The sequence below is a fragment of the Oratosquilla oratoria genome, chromosome 16, assembly GCF_046742065.1.
Source record: "Oratosquilla oratoria isolate Oo_2021 chromosome 16, ASM4674206v1, whole genome shotgun sequence".
Taxonomy (NCBI): Eukaryota; Metazoa; Arthropoda; class Malacostraca; order Stomatopoda; family Squillidae; genus Oratosquilla; species Oratosquilla oratoria.
The window spans coordinates 81124-100908 of NC_134792.1; the positions used below are offsets into that span (position 1 = coordinate 81124).

The window sequence follows — 19785 nt, forward strand, 5'->3', positions numbered from 1 at the left end:
CACTCATATTGTCACAATGCCCTTCTTGACATGGTCCGCATACCTGTGAACAGATAAGTCCGTGTCTTTTGCAAGTGCACCGAAGTGTACTACAACCACCAGAACAGTTGCAGTGAATTATTTTCAGAAGTGTTTCTAGTGCAGGTGAAGTATCCATCATCACTGGAACTAGACTGTTGTTCTGCAATTCCCATCCCCATTCAGTAGTGTCCATGGCCTCACCATTGTCCATCCAAAGCATCACTTGGAGGTAACTCCGAAGGGCATGATACTTCGTTGCAGAGGAGGTCGGTGGCAGTCGTTCAGGTGTAACAAAGCTTTTGGCTGAACCAACTTTTTAGCAGAGACTAGAATACCTCATTGCAGACATATTGTCTCCAGGTTTGTCCCCGAACAATGCCACCATTGCTTTACACCCAGCGTCTTCAATCCCTTCAAAACCTTGTGTAGAGCGGATTTTTTTTCCATTCCAAAAACCGCAGAAGTGGTATCGCATCCTGTGAATGCATGCAGGAACAGAAGACTGCTGCAGACATCGTATCCAAGCAACTTCTTCATGACCTTAATGTCGTATACTGTTGCAGGACTCCCTTTATCCGAGTAGAAATAAAGCTTGTCATCATCGCTGGTTGACGCGTGATGAAGTAACAACACCAATAGATCTGTATCTTTGCCAATGACACTAGTACTTTTGTTGGATGAGATTGACACTGCTGCTGCCTTAACAATCTCCACATCTGCATCCCCCTTTGATTGTATTACGTGGCAACCTCTGTCCTTCATGTGTTGTGAAATGAGATTGATAAGACTGTTTGTTTTCCACATTCGAAAGGAAATCATCCTTTTTTTCCGAAAAATTTTGTTCCTTCAGCAATGTTCACTTTGTTACTTGTTCGATTTTGGCGGCGTCTCTGATGGGTAATGTCCTTAGTGTTTGGTCCTCCAATGTAATCATCAAATACTATCGTAGCCTTACCATAGTGCTTTACTGTGAAAGATGCATAGTCGTCAGTGATTGAACAATATGTCTTTCCTTCTGACCACTTCAGTCGATGGAGAAGAGAACCTCCGTCAAGAACGTTATATTCCACTTATGGTACATCCTTAAGTACTGCGTCATCTGAACTCTGTTCTTTTATAGCAGCCATCAGTTATGCTTTGTTTGGTTTGCGTAACATGTTTTGCCTCAAAGAGGGATGGTGGGTATGGTGAAAGTTCATAGGCCATCACCTCATCAAGGGAAAGATCAGCAGTTTGAGACACCACAAAAAATCTTTGGAACAAAAGAGCGAGGTCTATTGTTTTGTCCTTAGCAACGTCAACTGCCACACTAGATGCCAGGGTCTTGGCTTTCATAGACCGCTTGTACGAAACGGAAAACAGTGATTAACCCTCCATTATTGCCACTCTTTCTCTGCCAATGGTAAACAGGTCATGGACATTCACATCCTTATTTGCATTGACACCGGTGATAATGTTGTGAAGAGACCTTCATCAGAGAAAGGTGAAAAGGTCTTGAGTTTATCTGCAATTTTCTCCAGGTCTTCACGATCTCTTCTCGTCCTTGACGCTCTTGCCTCCTTGTGTTGTTCACTGGTGACAAAGCTCTGGCGAGTGAAACCCTGTATTGCATCACTGTAGGAAGAGGACACTGGCACAGAGTCCACAAGGCCCTCTGATGTTCGGACATTCCACTTCCTCTGGTGAGTCCTCCTGCAGTTTTTAAGGAGCGCATCAGAGCTTGCTCGGTGACTAGGTCGCAACCCAGGCCTGCCCAGTACTGATCAGTATGCCTCACAACATGCAAACCATTCATAAGTCTATGGAACACTGACAGCATATCATGTTCCAGAGTGGTCATTGACTGGAGGTAAAGGTAGGCGGACTTCACATAGTTCCCATGCCCAGCAGCTGCAAAAATGGGCAAACATTTGGCTACAGCATGAAGGTGCATCAGCCAGGATCCTGTATGATCGGCCTCCATAAGCTCCCTTGCAATTCCTACCATCTGTTGGTAATTCAGCCATAGTTTACTGGTGCAAGAGTGAGCGGATAATTCATTTCTTTTGGTGGACAATTTCACTAAGGCAGGTAGAAGTGATGACCGAATTCAAGTCACTGTCCCGTCAGTGTCCGAGCATACAACTGCTCAAGTTCTTGCAACAGGTCTGCAAATCTGGGATGGTCGCAAAGTACTTTGTCTGCAACTTGTTGTGCAAGACACTGATCAAGGAGGAGATGGCCATGAACTGCACGCTGAACTGCCTTTCCAGTCATGATGTGTTACACAGCATTGTCACCGTAAATTGTTCCCAAGAAGAACTCTTTGATTCCACTCCCATCCATCAACGTTCCTATGGCACCCATGAGATTCATCAATGTGTGGAAGCTCCCGAGCATCAGGACAACATCTTGAACCGGGCTGTTTTCAGGCACCTCGTGTTTGATTTTTGACGCTTTCCAGTAGAGTGGCTGATCGAATGTAATAACTGCAGCGGACCGGTGTTTATCAGCAAGGTTACACAGATACTCAAGAGTGGAGAAGATGCATGACTTGTCTCCGGAATACATGTCAATAATGGGCAGGAAGATTACCGAAGACGACCCCGGATGATCAGTCTTTATGTAGCATGTGCATCATTCCATTCCAGCTCGGTGCAGGCTGTCTGAAGCGTAAAGACATCTCCCACAATACATCAACCCGATGGTCAATGGCGTCGAGAAATGGCAAGGGCTCGAATTTTATGTTTCGGCGAGTGTTTTGCGAAATGGTATTCCCTTACATCCGCTACAATATTTATATAAGATATTATTATCGAACTTATTATTATTATCAAATTGGGGATAGATGTTACAGTGTTAGTCAAGCTGGTCGGTGGGAATGGCAAAATATGATGGACGCTGAAAGGCGAGTCGCCTTATAAACAAAAATATGACAGACACTGAAATGCGAGTCGCCTTTAACATTTTATAGCTTTGGCGGCCATATTCTTTGACGTCACATTTGGACCCTTTGTGGTAATACTATTTTGGTAAATTTTTAGTATGTTTTTCCCTACATGTAATACTAAAAAACGCTTTCTTGGAATTTGTTCAGAGTAGTTTTTTTTTTTTTTTTTTTTTTTTTTGTATTTTGACTGGAGTAATACACGTACACAAAAATTTGCGTTCAACCCATCTCCACTATGGTGTCTACATACAAGATGTAGCAGTTATAAATTTCACCACAAAACAAGCATTATGTTAATTCATATGCTGCTTGTAGGTTATTTTGAGTTATTTGTCAGTCTTTACTATGACCTATTTAAACGGTAACACTGTGTCCTGATGGTACCGGACGGTAATAAGCATTCCCTGTTGTGGAAGACAAACTAATGGAAGTCTGAGGGCACACCTATCCTGAATGTTGAGTAGCAGGACTAGGGCTAATACATCTTAATCTTAGTGCTAGGAGACAGTTCTGTTACTATGGTCAACTCCCATCTTGTCTTTTTTTTTTTTTCCCAAGTTAATAATTGTACCATATCATACCTGCCACTTTGAAAGCATGATGCCACGTCAATATTGAGATATTAAGATTTCTGATATGCTGACTTGACCAACAACACAAGTTACGAGGCAGCTCATGGCATCTAAAATATTGTGTTGAGTTGTTGGTAGTAATATATCACACCTTGATTATCTCAATAAGGATGCGGCCATTTTTTTTTTTTAATTACAGAAATTATAAACTGTCACAATTTATGTCAAAAAAAAAATATATATATATATATATTATCGGAGTTGTCTGTAATTAGTATGCCCACAAGTACACATTATACAACCATGCCAACCTTGGTACATTATTAATATAATATTGGTATTATCTAAAAGAACGTTGAGCAATGTAGCCCTAAGTGCATTTATGAGCATGTGAACCAGACTAAACTGAAGTACCAGAACCGTCCAGTATTGCCACATTTCCGCTAGAATTTGTCCATAGTTAAAGTCTGTTGCTTCAGTGTCTAGTCTCCAGGTTTTTCTGTGCGAGTATTTAACTAGTTTTACCTAGTTGTATTATATAGGAATGGAGCTATGCTCATAATGCTGTCTTTGTATCTTTCAGCATCTAGCTTGTTCTTCAATTCTTGTATGGCTTTTGCACATACTATGGTTTCATCCAGTTTGTTCCAGACATCCACCACTGTGTGTGGAAATCTATCCCCCCCCCCCCCGATCTCTTCTATAACTATCCTTTTCGAGTTTCTTTTCATGTCCTCGTTTTTCTTTTATTCCACTTTAATAAGTATTCTCTGTCAAGGAATTCCATGTTTTTCATGATTCTGTAAATGGCCAATAGATCTCCTCTTTCTCTTCTTTGTTCCAGGGTTGGTAGATCCAGTTTAGACAATCTTTGTTCATGTGCCAATTTTGAAAGTGTTGGTACCATCTTTGTCATTGACCTTAGTAAATTGTAGGTTTCCCCGACTGTTTTGTTAATATGTTTGTCTGGTGACATGTCTTTGTTAATAATTACTCTGTTATTCTATTTTTACTTTTTCTAAACTCCCTTTCTTGATGTTGAAGTTCACTTTCCACTTTTGGCTCCATTCCCAGACTTTGTCCAGGTCTAAGGTGATTCAGTCTTTTTCTGTACTGTTCTAAGGGGAGAGAGTGGCTCATTTTTTGGTGGAAGGTAAGCTGAGAGTGGAGAATAGGTGGAGAAAGAGGAAAAGGGCAGAAGGTAGGGGGGGTACTTCGAGTGAACTTAAATGAGAAAGAAAAGGAGAAGGAGTATAAGAAGAAGCTGAGAGAGGAGTGGTAGGGAGTGAGGGATAGAGTATAACTAGGAGTGGAGGAGGAATGGGGATGGTTCAAGGAGGGAGTCATAAGGTGTGCAGAGATGGTGTGTGGAAAAATATAGGACGGGAGAAAATGGAAGGAGGGGTAGTGAGCGGTGGGACAAGGAAGCAAAGAAGGTTATAGAAGAGAAGAAGCAGGCTTTCAAAGATTGGTTACAAATTAGGATGAGGGAATCATATGAGAGGTACAAAGTAAAGAAAAGAGAAGTAAAGCACGAGATAAAGGAGGTAAAGAGGAGAGCAGATGTGAAATGGGGTAAGAGTATGACAGAAAATTTTGAAAGTAATAAAAAATTATTTGGAAAGAAATTAAAAGAGGAAGAGGAGGTGAATCAAGTAGAGAGGAAAAGGTAAAAGGTACAGATGGAGAAATGATAATGGAAGAGAAGGCAGTGGGAGGAAGGTGGGCAGAGTATTTTAGGGAGTTGCTAAATGTGAAGGAGGATAGGGAGGGAAAGGTAGTTGCAGTGAAAAGTGCTAAGAAAATGACTGTGATGAGAGAGGAAAATGGAGAAATAAGGAAAGATGAAGTGAAAGCAATTGTTAAGATGATGAGAGCAGGCAAGACAACTGGGTTGGATGGATGCCATGCAGAATGGCCGAAGAAAAAAAAAAAAAAAAAAAAAAAAAAAAAAAAACAGTACAGTTATGGTGGACTGGCTGGTAAGGATATCTAATGTTTGTTGGAGAGAGGGTAGAGTGCCACTGGACTGGAGGAGTGCCTGTATATTTCCATTTTACAAGGGAAAAGGGGACAAGTGTGAGTGTAGTAGTTTCAGAGTGATCAGATTCAGTGTAGTTGGGAAGGCTTATGGGAGTGTCTTGATTGAGAGGATTAGAAGAGGAACAGAGGGAGAAAATGGTGAGGAACAGTGTGGGTTTAGGACAGGTAGAGGTTATGTAGATCAGATGTTTTTGGTAAGACATATGTGAGAAAGCTGTAGGAAGAAGTAAGGATGTTTTTTATTGGGAGGGGCTTTTTTGGATCTGGAAAAGGCTTATGACATGGTAGATAGGAAGTCACTCTGGGAGGTTTTGCAGATACATGGGATAGGAGGAAAGCTGTTAAGAGCAGTCAAGAGTTTTTATGAGAGTAATAGAGCTTGTATTAGGATTAGAAATGGAGAGAGTGAGTGGTTTGAGGTAAGGTGGGACTTTGTCAGGGATGTGTTATGTTGTCCTGGCTGTACAATTTATACATGGATGGAGTGGTGTGAAAGGTGAACGCAAGGGTAGTGGGTCAGGGATTAGAGATGGTTAAAGAAAATGGAGAAAAGTGGGAGATAAGCCAGTTGTTGTTTGCTGACAACACTGCTTGTGACAGGATTAGAGGAAGGATTGAGGAAGCTAGTGACAGGTTGGGAAGGAGGGTGGAGGGGCATGAAGGGAAGAGGGTGGAGGGGAGTGGAGTGTGTGATAGGGATAGAATGGGTGGGAGTGATTTTTTATGCCTTGCTTTTTTTTTGCTACCTCCCTTATAAGGGGGAAAAAGCCTTTGGTATATGTCTGTAAACGTAAGGTGATGATATGTACAAGGGGAGAAAGTATTATGGGAGAGACTGGAGAAAGTGGAGTTTTAGATACTTGGGTGTGAATGTGGCAGGAAAGGGAGGAGTGGGGGTGGAGGTAGAATGTAGATTGAGAGAAGCGAATAAATGCCTTGTGGGATTAAAAAGTGTAATGAGAAATAGACATTTGGGAATGGATGCTAAGAGAAGATTGTATGAAGGAGTGATTGTGCGAACAGGATGAGATGAATGGATGGGGTAAAAGGAGCATTGAGAAAAAGGGGAATGTCAGTTGAGGAAGGATGGGAGAGGGCAGAAGATAGGGGTGAATGGAAACTGGTTGTGTATGGATGATGCTGTGATGCATGAGGTGGAATGAGTGGGGGATGGGGGGTGAGGGAATATGAGAAATAAATTGATACAGCCCGAAGGGATTTCTCCCTGTCTTCTTGTTTTCTGCATGAGGGGACAGAAAAGTTTTTTTTTTTTTTTTTTTTTTGGCCAATTTAATGAAGCCTTGCTGTGGATGTGTTGTGTCTTGCAACATTGCTTCTGACCCAGGGCAGTGGGCAAGATGTTGGGATGACCTGTCATCCAGGTGCCAAGATATGAGGGAGGGAAGAGGGTAGAGGGGAGTGATGTTAGGGATGGAATGGGTTGGGGTGGCTTTTATGCCTTTATTTTTTAGCTACCTCCCTTATATATACATGTACCAGAGGCCTTTTTCCCCCCTTATAAGGGAGGTAGCCAAAAAACAAAGGCATAAAAACCACTCCCATCCATTCTATCCCTATCATACTCCCCTCCCCTCCACCCTCTTCCCTCCCTCCCTTATAAGGGGGAAAAGCCTTTGGTATATGTATGTACATTTTATTGTTTAGTTTGTCATATCAGAACAGAATTTTTTAGGCAATTATTAATTTTGGATTTATCACATTGCTCCAGTAGGAAGTTCTTTGCAGTTTCACAGTTTGGATGCAATATGTACCACAATTCTTCATACATTCACCATATATTAGATCAACCTTCTCCTTCGCCATTTGAACACCTGCTTTGGCTTTGGGATAAAATATAACTTGTTGCACCTCTCCATTTTTTCAATTTTCTACTTTTTAAATGAATTTTTATTAAAATGAAGGGCAGCAAGTAGTAGTCTGAGAGTGGAAAATTAATGATAATTTTCAATCACCATGCATGCATTTTATCCTCAATATGAATTCAGCCCCATTGTGCCTGAATTACTGTAGTGAAATCACATCAAGAGATGTTTGATGTCACATATGCACTTGCCTTCCTTTCATTGAGAGAAAAAAAAAAAAAAATAAATAAAAAAAAAATAAAAAATAATAATAATAATAATAATAGTAATACTGGGACTTGGGAGCAAAGAAGCACACAACCTTATGATTCCAGCAATGATGTTTGTTGACAAGGTGAGAGCTGACCAATATCCTTGAGAGCATTCTGTGTTACTATGAGCTCAAACTCTTTGTGTGCTTTTGCACCTGAAAGCAAGATGATAAGCAGGCTGTTGCATGATGCACGATTGCTAAGCATATGTACATATATGAGGCAAGTGCAAAGTTAAAAACATGGTGCTGTGTCGGTAGTAGCTACTATTTTACGTCAACCAGTTCCTTGTCAAACACTTAACTACATTTTATATCATAATTTACAAGAAATGCCAGGTTCACACTGTCAAAGACTTAAATTTTATTACATTGTACAGGAGGATGAAAATTTCATAAAATTTTTGACTGTGCAAATTGGGTTTATTACTTTCTTTCAGCCATTCCTTATTGTCAATGGGCTTGTGCAGACATGTTGGATATATTTCACCCTGGCCTTCATGCTTGTTGACAAGGCCAGGGTCCCGAGTGTTCTGTTTTATATATATATATATATATATATATATTTCAGAGTTTCACTTTCAATTCAGGCTTCCATGACTCATGCCATCTGCACTAAATGATCCAGTCATTTTTGCAAACAGGATCTTTGGGAAAAGAATGAAAATGAAGTCCATCCTCAGCAGAAAGTTTTGTCGAATCACTGTTGCAATTTGCGGCAACACAATAAACCATTTTCGATCTGAATATTTGATAAAACCTTGCTAACACACGAAATACAACAAATTACTGATTAACCCCTTCCATATGGTGACGCCTACGTAGGCGTCATGAGGAGCAAGTGGGTACACGAGGATGCCGATGTCGGCGTCTTGATTATGTTTATTGTAGTCGTACCTGCGTGACCCCCATACTCTGTAAACTGGCTTCATCATATTTTCTATGGTTATCAAAATTCATGGTGAAAGAGAGAACGATCGATACAGCTGTGACTTTATCTTTTATAATGCAAGGTTTTGGAACGTATCGTATACAATCAGTTAGATACCTACCTCAGGGAATGTAATCTACTATACGGTATGCAATCTGGTTTTAGAACGACTTACTCAACAGACACCAGCTTAACCTCTTCAGTACGGGCCTTAAATCTCGCAGGCAGCAGCCAATGCCAGCCGTACGACGTGTCGTAATAATACTCGCATCATAAAATATAGTCACCGCTTCTATCGATCGTTCTCTCTTTCACCCGTGAATTTTGAAAACCATAGAGAATGTGATTAAGGGCAGTTTATAGAGAATGTCAAAACGCAGGGGCGACTACAATAAATATAATCACGACGCCGATATGGCAGCCTCGCATATCCACTTGCTCCTCATGACGCCTACGTGTGCGGCACCGTATGGAAGGGGTTAATATACCTTTACGATCTGATAAAACAGGAATGCGATAGAGGTAATTACACGGGTTTAGTCTTGTTGGATCTACAAAAGGCATTTGATACAGTGGACCATGATATTTTATTAAAAAAACTTCAGACATTAGGAGTGGCAAATATTGGCTGGTTCAAGTCCTACCTTACAGGTCGCAAACAACTAGTACAGGTAAATGAAGCCTGCTCAGATGACAGAGAGATAACTTGTGGTGTACCACAAGGTTAAATTCTAGGACCGCTACTGTTCCTGGTCTATATTAACCCCTTCCATACGGTGCCGCCTACGTAGGCGGCATGGGGAGCAAGTGGATACGCGAGGCTGCCATATCGGCGTCTTGATTATATTGTAGTTGTCCCTGCGTAACTGACATACTCTCTAAACTGGCTTCATCACATTTTCTATGGTTATCAAAATTCACGGGTGAAAAAGAGAACGATCGATATAAGCGGTGACTATTTTTTATAATGCGAGTATTATGACGCAACATCGTACGTCTGGTAGCTAATGCTGCCCGCGAGATTTTGGCCCGGAGAGAAGTGGTTAACGACATGTCAGGTGCGGTGAACTGTAAGTTACTGCTATTTGCAGACGACTTCGCTCTAATTGTTGAAGTAGAGGAGAAACAGTGTCGAACTGTCATCGGTCCAGGACTGGCTCATAGTAGGCTGTCTTTACACCTTGGTAAAACGGAAAGTATTGTCTTCGCATCAAAACCCAACCTCAGGAAGCATAGCGATGTACAGGTCAGATGTGGGGTTAATGTCTCTGAGTCTAAACAAGAGGTAACCTATCTTGGAATACCATTAGTCCCTCTCAGGGAATGCCATAACGGATAAGATTATATCCAAGTGTTCTGGTCTCAGCCTTGTTACATCACTTTGATTACGCTTGTAGCTCTTGGTACAGTAGTCTGAGCAGGAAAACCAGTCCCGGCTACAGGTTACACAAAATAAGATAATTAGATTCATACTAAATTTACCTCAACATAGTCATATTGGTATTAAAGAATTTAGCAAGGTAGGAATGTTACCTGTAAAATATCATGTCCAGCAGCTGAAACTAAACCAGGTTTACAATGCCGTTCATAATTCTGCTCCCTCATATGCAAGCTGTAATTTCACATTATCGGCTGAGAACCGAACCCGGAACAGTCAAAAGTCTCTTATTGTACCTCATGCAGGTCCCTTAACCAAAAACAGTTTTCACTTCACAGGTGCTCAATTATGGAACTCACTACCTGTGTCCATTAAGAAGTCAAATAGCAAGGTTACCTTCAAGAAAAAAGTCAAGGGTTACTATATGTCTCGGCTATGGACAGAGAGCCTTGATTTTGTGTACTACTAGCTTAGTGAGGGATACCTGATTCCATGAGTAATACCATCCAAATCTGCGTTCACTCATAACTGTTCTGACCTCCCCCCCTTTTTTGTTCTTCAGAAGTTTAGTTTAGTATAACAATGATTGATGGTTACAAATTGGTTTCCACCTTTGTTTTGCCAGTCATAATATGGTATATGTCTCAGGTAGGGTCCGAGAACAGTTATGATCTGACCTTTTTCCTCGTTCTCCTTGTTGTTTTACTCATTCGAGTACTGGTCCCCTGTACCCTACCTCTGGTGCTTCAGGTTATAATGTACTACTCCCTAGTGCTCATACTAACTGCCCACTCCGTCCTGAGATCCAGGTTAAATGTTAGATTTAATTAATAGCTGACCCTAGCTGCAGTGTAGCATTCACTATAACTACATGCTGTTACAGATGTAGAATATTGTACATACATACATACATATACCAAGGCTTTTTCCCCCTTACAAGGGGGGTGTCAGGATTAGAGTGGTTTGAAGTAAAGGTGGGACTTCGTCAAGGATGCGTTATGTCGCCCTGGCTGTTCAACTTATACATGGATGGGGTGGTGCGAGAGGTGAATGCTAGGGTAGTGGGTCAGGGATTGGAGATGGTTAAAGAAAATGGAGAAAAGTGGGAGGTGAGCCAGCTGTTGTTTGCGGACGACACTGCGCTTGTGGCAGGGTCAGAGGAGGGATTGAGGAAGCTGGTGGCAGAGTTTGGGAGAGTATGTGATAGAAGAAAGCTAAAGATAAATGTGGGTAAAAGTAAGGTGATGAGATGTACAAGGGGTGAAAGTGGCAGTAGACTGGAAGTGAGCATTAAGGGAGAGCGACTGGAGGAAGTGGATAGTTTTAGATACTTGGGTGCAAGTGTAGCAGGAAAAGGTGGAGTGAAGGTGGAGGTAGAATGTAGATTGAGAGAAGTGAGTAAATGCCTTGGTGGATTAAAGAGTGTAATGAGGAATAGACATTTGGGAATGGATGCGAAGAGGAGACTGTATGAAGGAGTGATTGTGCCAACAGCACTGTATGGGGCAGAAACGTGGAACATAAGAGAAGAAGAGAGAAGGAGTTTGAATGTGTTTGAGATGAGGTGTCTGAGAAGTATGGTGGGGGTTACTAGGCTGGATAGAGTGAGAAATGAGGAGGTGAGGAGGAGAACAGGGGTGAAAAAGGATTTGGGAGATAGGGTTGATGAAAGAATATTAGGATGGTTTGGACACATGGAAAGAATGAGTGAAGAAAGATTGGTAAAAGAGGTATGGAAGGCAGATGTGGAGGGAGTGAACATGAGGGGACATCCTAGGATGAGGTGGATGGATGGGGTGAAGGGGGCTTTGGGGAAGAGGGGAATGTCTGTTGAGGAAGGAAGGGAGAGGACGGAAGACAGAGGTGAGTGGAGAATGGTTGTATATGGATGATGTTGTGATTGCATGAGGAGGAATGGGCAGGGGGGTGGGGGGTGGGGGAGGATGTGTGAGTATATTTTGATGCAGCCCGAAGGGATTTCTCCCCATCCTCTCCTTATATGCAAGGGGGTACGGAAAGGGGGGGTCGCCGATTTAATGAAGCGGCCTTGCTGTGGATGTGCTGTGTCTTGCGACACTGCCTCTGACCCAGGGCGGTGGGCAGGGTGCAGGGATGACCCGTCATCCAGGAGGTGCTCAGATGAGAGGGAGGGTGGGAGGGGTGTGGAGTGTATTTAGGGATGAAATGGGTGGGAGTGTTTTTATGCCTTTCCCTTTTTGGCTACCTCCCTTGGAAGGGGGAAAAATCCTTGGTATATGTATGTACAAGGGGGGTAGCCAAAAAGAAAAAGGCATAAAATAATTTCCACCCATTCCATCCCTGAATACACTCCACACCCCTCCACCCTCCCTCTTATCTTAGCACCTCCTGAATGACGGGTCATCCCTGCACCTTGTCCACTGCCCTGGGTCAGAAGCAGTGTCGCAAGACACAGCACATCCACAGCAAGGCCACTTCATTAAATCGGCGACCCCCCCTCTCCGTCCCCCCATTGCATAAAATGAGAGGACGGGGAGAAATCCCTTCGAGCTGCGTCAAATTTTGCTCACACATACTACCTCACCCCCCATCCACCCACCCATTCCACCTCATGCTATCACATCATCCATATACAACCATTCTCCATTCACCCGTCTTCTACTAGTCTTTCTTCACTCATTCTTTCCATGTGTCCAAACCATCCTAATACTCTTTCATCAACCCTATATCCCAGCTCCCTTTCCACCCCCGTTCTCCTCCTCACCTCCTCATTTCTCACTCTATCTAGCCTAGTAACCCCCATCATACTTCTCAGACACCTCATCTCAAACACATTCAAACTCCTTCTCTCTTCTTCTCTTATGTTCCATGTTTCTGCCCCATACAGTGCTGTTGGCACAATCACTCCTTCATACAGTCTCCTCTTAGCATCCATTCCCAAATGTCTATTCCTCATTACACTCTTTAATCCACCAAGGAATTTACTCGCTTCTCTCAATCTACATTCTACCTCCACTTTCACTCCACCTTTCCCTGCCACATTTGCACCCAAGTATCTAAAACTATCCACTTCCTCCAGTCGCTCTCCCTTAATGCTCACTTCCAGTCTACTGCCACTTTCACCCCTTGTACATCTCATCACCTTACTTTTACCCACATTTATCTTTAGCTTTCTTCTATCAGAACCTTCCCAAACTCTGCCACCAACTTCCTCAATCCCTCCTCCGATCCTGCCACAAGCGCAGTGTCGTCCACAAACAACAACTGGCTCACCTCTCACTTTTCTCCATTTTCTTTAACCATCTCCAATCCCTTGCCCACTACCCTTGCATTTACCTCTCGCACCACCCCATCCATGTATAAGTTGAACAGCCAGGGTGACATAACGCATACTTGACGAAGTCCCACCTATACCTCGAACCACTCACTCTCTCCATTTCCAATCCTGACACAAGCTCTACTATTCTCATAAAAACTCTTGACAGCTCCCAGAAGCTTTCCTCCTATCCCGTATATCTTCATAACCTCCCACAGTGCCTTTCTGTCTACCCTATCATAAGCCTTTTCTAGATCCATAAAAGCCAAAAAAACATCCTTCCCCTTTCCTATAGCTTTCTCACATATCTGTCTTACCACAAAGATCTGATCTACACAACCTCTACCTGTCCTAAATCCACACTGTTCCTCACCAATTACTCCTTCTGTTCCTCTCCTAATCCTCTCAATCAAGATCCTCCCATAAGCCTTCCCAAATACACTCAACAAGCTAATCCCTCTGAAACTACTGCATTCACACTTGTCCCCTTTTCCCTTGTAAAGAGGAACTATACAGGCACTCCTCCAGTCCTCTGGCACTCTACCCTCTCTCCAACAAACATTAAATAACCTCACCAACCAGTCCACCATCACTGTACCTCCCTTTTTCAGACATTCCGCATGGCATCCATCCAGACCAGGTGCCTTACCTGCTTTCATCATCTTAACAACTGCCTTCACCTCATCCTTCCTTATTTCTCCTCCATTCTCCTCATTCATCACTCTCATTTTCTTCGCACTTCCCACTGCAGCAATCTTTCCTTCCCTATCCTCCTTCACATTAAGCAACTCCCTAAAATATTCTGCCCATCTTCCCCTTACTGCCTTCTCTTCCATTATCATCTCTCCATCTGCACCTTTTACCTTTTCTTCTCTACTTGATTCGCCTCCTCTTCCTCTCTTAATTTCTTTCCAAAACATCTTTTTATTACTTTCAAAATTTTCTGTCAAACTCTTACCCCATTTCACATCTGCTCTCCTCTTTGCAACCTTTACCTTTTGCTTTACTTCTCTTTGTAGTATATCATTAATGGTACTACTCTGATATAGTACTCACTCATACATGTTGATACAGCTGTAGAATAATGCAGTATATCATTAATGGTACTACTCCGATATAGTACTCACTCATACTGTTTTGTTACAATTTAACATTATTTTGTTGTTCCTTTGCTTAATGCAATGTTCCTTTTTGTGATGGTGCTCAAATTATTGGTCTCAATATTCCTGTGTACAAACATTTTAGTAGTATTAGCAAAACTATAACAATGTTTATATCTCATATGTGTACTGACTGGTATTACCCATGATTGTCTCTGGTCCCCTTAACCCCCTACATATGTTGTCTGTGTGACTTAGTGTAGAATAACAATCTGATGAGGACCACAATGGAAATAAGCGTACATGCTTTTTGTGCTATACTTGGCAATTTTGCATTTATTATTCCGAACTATGTGTTCTTGTCATTATTTGCACTTCATGTACATTGATTCACTGCCAAATAAAGTCTATCTATCTATTATGATGCAACATCGTATGTCTGGCAGCTAATGCTGCCTGCGAGATTTTGGCCCGGAGTGAAGTGGTTAAGCTGACAGCACAGCATGGGATTTTATAGTACATGCATCAGAATGTAAACAGCATGAGTGACGCCACAGCCAATCGAGCCTTACGAGAACTGCTGAAGATTGGTGAAGGAAAAGTTTCTCTACTACTGATATTTTGATAGGCCTTTTTATGACATTGTGTAATAATGGGCAGAATATTTTAGGGAGTTGCTAAATGTGAAGGAGCATAGGGAGGGAAAGATAGCTGCAGTGGGAAATGCTAAGAAAATGAGAGTGATGAGTGAGGAGAATGGAGGAGAAATAAAAAAGGATGAGGTGAAGGCAGTTGTTAAGATGATGAAAGCAGGTAAGGCACCTGGTCTGGATGGATGCCATGCAGAATGTCTGAAAAAAGGAGGTACAGTGATGGTGGACTGGCTGGTGAGGTTATTTAATGTTTGCTGGAGAGAGGGTAGAGTGCCAGAGGACTGGAGGAGTGCCTGTATAGTTCCTCTTTACAAGGGAAAAGGGGACAAGTGTGTATGTAGTAGTTTCAGAGGGATTAGCTTGTTAAGTGTAGTTGGGAAGGCTTATGGGAGGATCTTGATTGAGAGGATTAGGAGAGGAACAGAAGGAGTTATTGGTGAGGAACAGTGTGGTTTTAGGACAGGTAGAGGTTGTGTAGATCAGATCTTTGTGGTAAGACAGATATGTGAGAAAGCTATAGGAAAGGGGAAGGATGTTTTTTGGGCTTTTATGGATCTGGAAAAGGCTTATGATAGGGTAGACAGAAAGGCACTGTGGGAGGTTATGCAGATATACAGGATAGGAGGAAAGCTTCTGGGAGCTGTCAAGAGTTTTTATGAGAGTAGTAGAGCTTGTGTCAGGATTAGAAATGGAGAGAGTGAGTGGTTCGAGGTAAAGGTGGGACTTCATCAAGGATGCGTTATGTCACCCTGGCTGTTCAACTTATACATGGATGGGGTGGTGCGAGAGGTAAATGCAAGGGTAGTGGGTCAGGGATTGGAGATGGTTAAAGAAAATGGAGAAAAGTGAGAGGTGAGCCAGCTGTTGTTTGCGGACGACACTGCGCTTGTTGCAGGATTGGAGGAGGGATGGAGGAAGTTGGTGGCAGAGTTTGGGAAGGTTCTGATAGAAGAAAGCTAAAGATAAATGTGGGTAAAAGTAAGGTGATGAGATGTACAAGGGGTGAAAGTGGCAGTAGACTGGAAGTGAGCATTAAGGGAGAGCGACTGGAGGAAGTGGATAGTTTTAGATACTTGGGTGCAAATGTGGCAGGAAAAGGTGGAGTGGGGGTGGAGGTAGAATGTAGATTGAGAGAAGCGAGTAAATGCCTTGGTGGATTAAAGAGTGTAATGAGGAATAGACATTTGGGAATGGATGCTAAGAGGAGACTGTATGAAGAAGTGATTGTGCCAACAGCACTGTATGGGGCAGAAACATGGAACATAAGAGAAGAAGAGAGAAGGAGTTTGAAGGTGTTTGAGATGAGGTGTCTGAGAAGTATGATGGGGGTTACTAGGCTAGATAGAGTGAGAAATGAGGAGGTGAGGAGGAGATCAGGGGTGGAAAGGGAGCTGGGAGATAGGGTTGATGAAAGAGTATTAGGATGGTTTGGACACATGGAAAGAATGAGTGAAGAAAGACTAGTAAAAGAGGTATGGAAGGCAGATGTAGAGGGAGTGAACATGAGGGGACGTCCTAGGATGAGGTGGATGGATGGGGTGAAGGGGGCTTTGGGGAAGAGGGGAATGTCTGTTGAGGAAGGACGGGAGAGGACAGAAGATAGGGGTGAATGGAGAATGGTTGTGTATGGATGATGTTGTGATTGCATGTGGTGGAATGGGTGGTGGAATGGGGGGTGAGGTAGTATGTGTGAGCAAAATTTGACGCAGCCTGAAGGGATTTCTCCCCGTCTTCTCCTTCTATGCAATGGGGGGATGGAGAGGGGGGGTCGCCGATTTAATGAAGCGGCCTTGCTGTGGATGTGGTGTGTCTTGTGACACTGCTTCTGACCCAGGGCAGTGGACAAGGTGCAGGGATGACCTGTCATCCAGGAGGTGCTAAGATGGGAGTGAGGGTGGAGGGGTGTGGAGTGTATTCAGGGATGGAATGGGTGGAAATGATTTTATGACTTTTCCTTTTTGGCTACCTCCCTTGTAAGGGGGAAAAAAGCCTTGGTATATGTATGTAATAATTAGGATTTATTTTTGCATATTTTATCAAAAAGTGACTAAGCCATAAATCTAGCAAATATTCAGCACCTCTTTGAAAATCTTCTCAGTTGACCTTTAAGTCTATTTATCTGTTTGACTATATTCCTTGCAAATGCTTATGCAAGTTATTGTATCTCTTCTCTACTAAAGATCATTTTGTAATCATGTGCCATATCTAACCTCTCTTGTAAATACTGAGAGAAAATATTTATGCCTCACTCATTTTACTTTTTATCTATCAAAATCTCCTTATCAGATTTAAGTGGGCCTACCTTTACCTTACTTTTAGTTCTGTATAGATGAAAGATGCCTTTGATTGACTGGCAACCTTAATTTCAGTTATATTTTGCTCTGCCCATGTTCTTTTTAACCAGTCTAGTCATTTCATTATACCTAGTCCTAGTAGGTACCTACATACATATACCAAAAGATTTTCCCCCTTACACGGGGGGTAGCCCAAAAGAAAGGCATAGATATCACTCCCACCCATTTCATTTCCCATATATTCCACTCCCCTCCACCCTCCCTCCTATCTTGGCACCTCCTGGATGATGGGTCATCCCTGCATCCTGTCCACTGCCATGGGTCAGAAGCAGTGTCACAAGACACAGCAAGGCCACTTCTTAAATTCGGCGACCCCCCTCTCCATCCCCTCATGCAGAAAAGGAGAAGATGGGGAGAAATCCTCTCGGGCTGCGTCAATTTTTTTTTCATACATACTTCCTCACTCCCCATCCCCCACCCACTCCCCCTCATACATCACAGCCTCATCTATACACAACCCTTCTCCATTCACCCCTATCTTCTGTCCTCTCCTGTCCTTCCTCTACAGACATTCCTCTCTTTTGTAAAGCCCCTTTCACCCTATCCATCCATCTCATCCTAGGACGGCCCCTCATATTCACTCCTTCCATCTCCGCCTTCCACACTTCTTTTACTAATCTTTCTTCAATCATTCTTTCCATGTGTCCAAACTATCCTAATACTTTTTCATCAACCCTATCTCCCAGCTCCCTTTCCACCCCTGTTCTCCTCCTCACCTCCTCATTTCTCACTCTATCTAGCCTAGTAACCCCTATACTTCTCAGACATTTCATCTCAAACACATTCAAACTCCTTCTCTCTTCCTCTCATGTTCCATGTTTCTGCCCCGTACATTGCTGTTGGCACAATCACTCCTTCATATAACCTCCTCTTAGCATCCATTCCCAGATGTCTTATATGGTTATAGACAAATATTAGATCCTTCTTAAAATTCAAATCGCAATGAAATATTTGCCACCTTATTGTAAGTACTGATTAGATACAATTCATAAATACCTGCATGCAAAGACCAAGTTCTGCAATTCTTTCTTTGCCTTTCTTTGTCCAGGGGGCAGGTGTTGGATCATCCCGTCGAAGTAAGTAACGCCACACACTGAAGCCACTTTTTCCTTTTTCTTTCCAGTATTTCACCACCTTGTATATACCATCATATCTGTAATTCCAAAATTTAACTTAACAGCAGGAAATGGCAACTGAATATCCCTTCCTTCAAATACTTGGAAATATCTACATATATATACCTAAGGCTTTTTCCCCCTTACATGGGGGGTAGCCAAAAAGAGAAAGGCATAGAAACCACTCCCATCCATTCCATTTCCCATACATTCCACTTCCCTCCACCCTCCTATCTTGGCACCTCCTGGATGATGGGTCATCCCTGCATCCTGTCCACTGCCCTGGGTCAGAAGCAGTGTCGCAAGACACAGGACATCCACAGCAAGGCCGCTTCATAAATTCAGTGACCCCCCCCTCTCCGTCCCCCATACAGAAAAGGAGATGGGTAGAAATCCATTTGGGCTTCGTCAAACTACCTCTCATACATACTTCCTCACCCCCCACCCACTCCCCTCATGCATCAAAGCATCATCCATACACAACCCTTCTCTATTCACCCCTATCTTCTGTCCTCTCCCGTCCTTCATCAACAGACATTCCTCTCTTTCGTAAGGCCCCTTTTACCCCATCCATCCATCTCACCCTAGGACACCCCCCTCATATTCACTCCTTCCACACCTCTTTTACTAATCTTTCTTCACTCATTCTTTCCTTGTGTCCAAACCATCCTAATATTCTTTCATCAACCCTATCTCCCAGCTCCCTTTCCACCCCTGTTATCCTCCTCACCTCCTCTCTCTATCTAGCCTAGTAACCCCTATCATACTTTCTCAGACATTTCATCTCAAACACATTCAAACTCCTTCTCTCTTATGTTCCATGTTTCTGCCCCATACAGTGCTGTTGGCACAATCACTCCTTCATATAACCTCCTTTTAGCATCCATTCCCAGATGTCTATTTCTCATTACACTTTTTAATCCACCAAGGCATTTACTCGCTTCTCTCAATCTACATTCTACCTCCACCCCCACTTCTCCCTTTCCTGCCACATTCGCACCCAAGTATCTGAAACTATCCACTTCCTCCAGTCTCTCTCCCTTAATGTTCACTTCCAGCCTGCTACCACTCTCTACCCTTGTATATCTCATCACCTTACTTTTACCCACAATTATCTTCAGCTTCCTTCTTTCACACACCTCCTCAAAACATTGTCACTAACTTCCTCAATCCCTCCTCTGATCCTGCTACAAGCAGTGTCATCAGCAAACAACAACTGGCTTATTTCCAATTTTTCTCCATTTTCTTTAACCATCTCCAT

General features: G+C 42.8%; 1 protein-coding gene across 1 annotated transcript in view; it reads right to left on the reverse strand.

The window, feature by feature from the left end:
• The window catches only part of LOC143033801 (E3 ubiquitin-protein ligase UHRF1-like), a 66150-nt gene that overhangs the window by 4256 nt on the left and 42109 nt on the right, over nucleotides 1–19785 (reverse strand). Inside the window, exon 9 of the mRNA XM_076199296.1 lies at nucleotides 18406–18562. Within this exon, the coding sequence (XP_076055411.1) occupies nucleotides 18406–18562 (157 nt within the window). The remainder of the gene's footprint in view (nucleotides 1–18405; nucleotides 18563–19785) is intronic.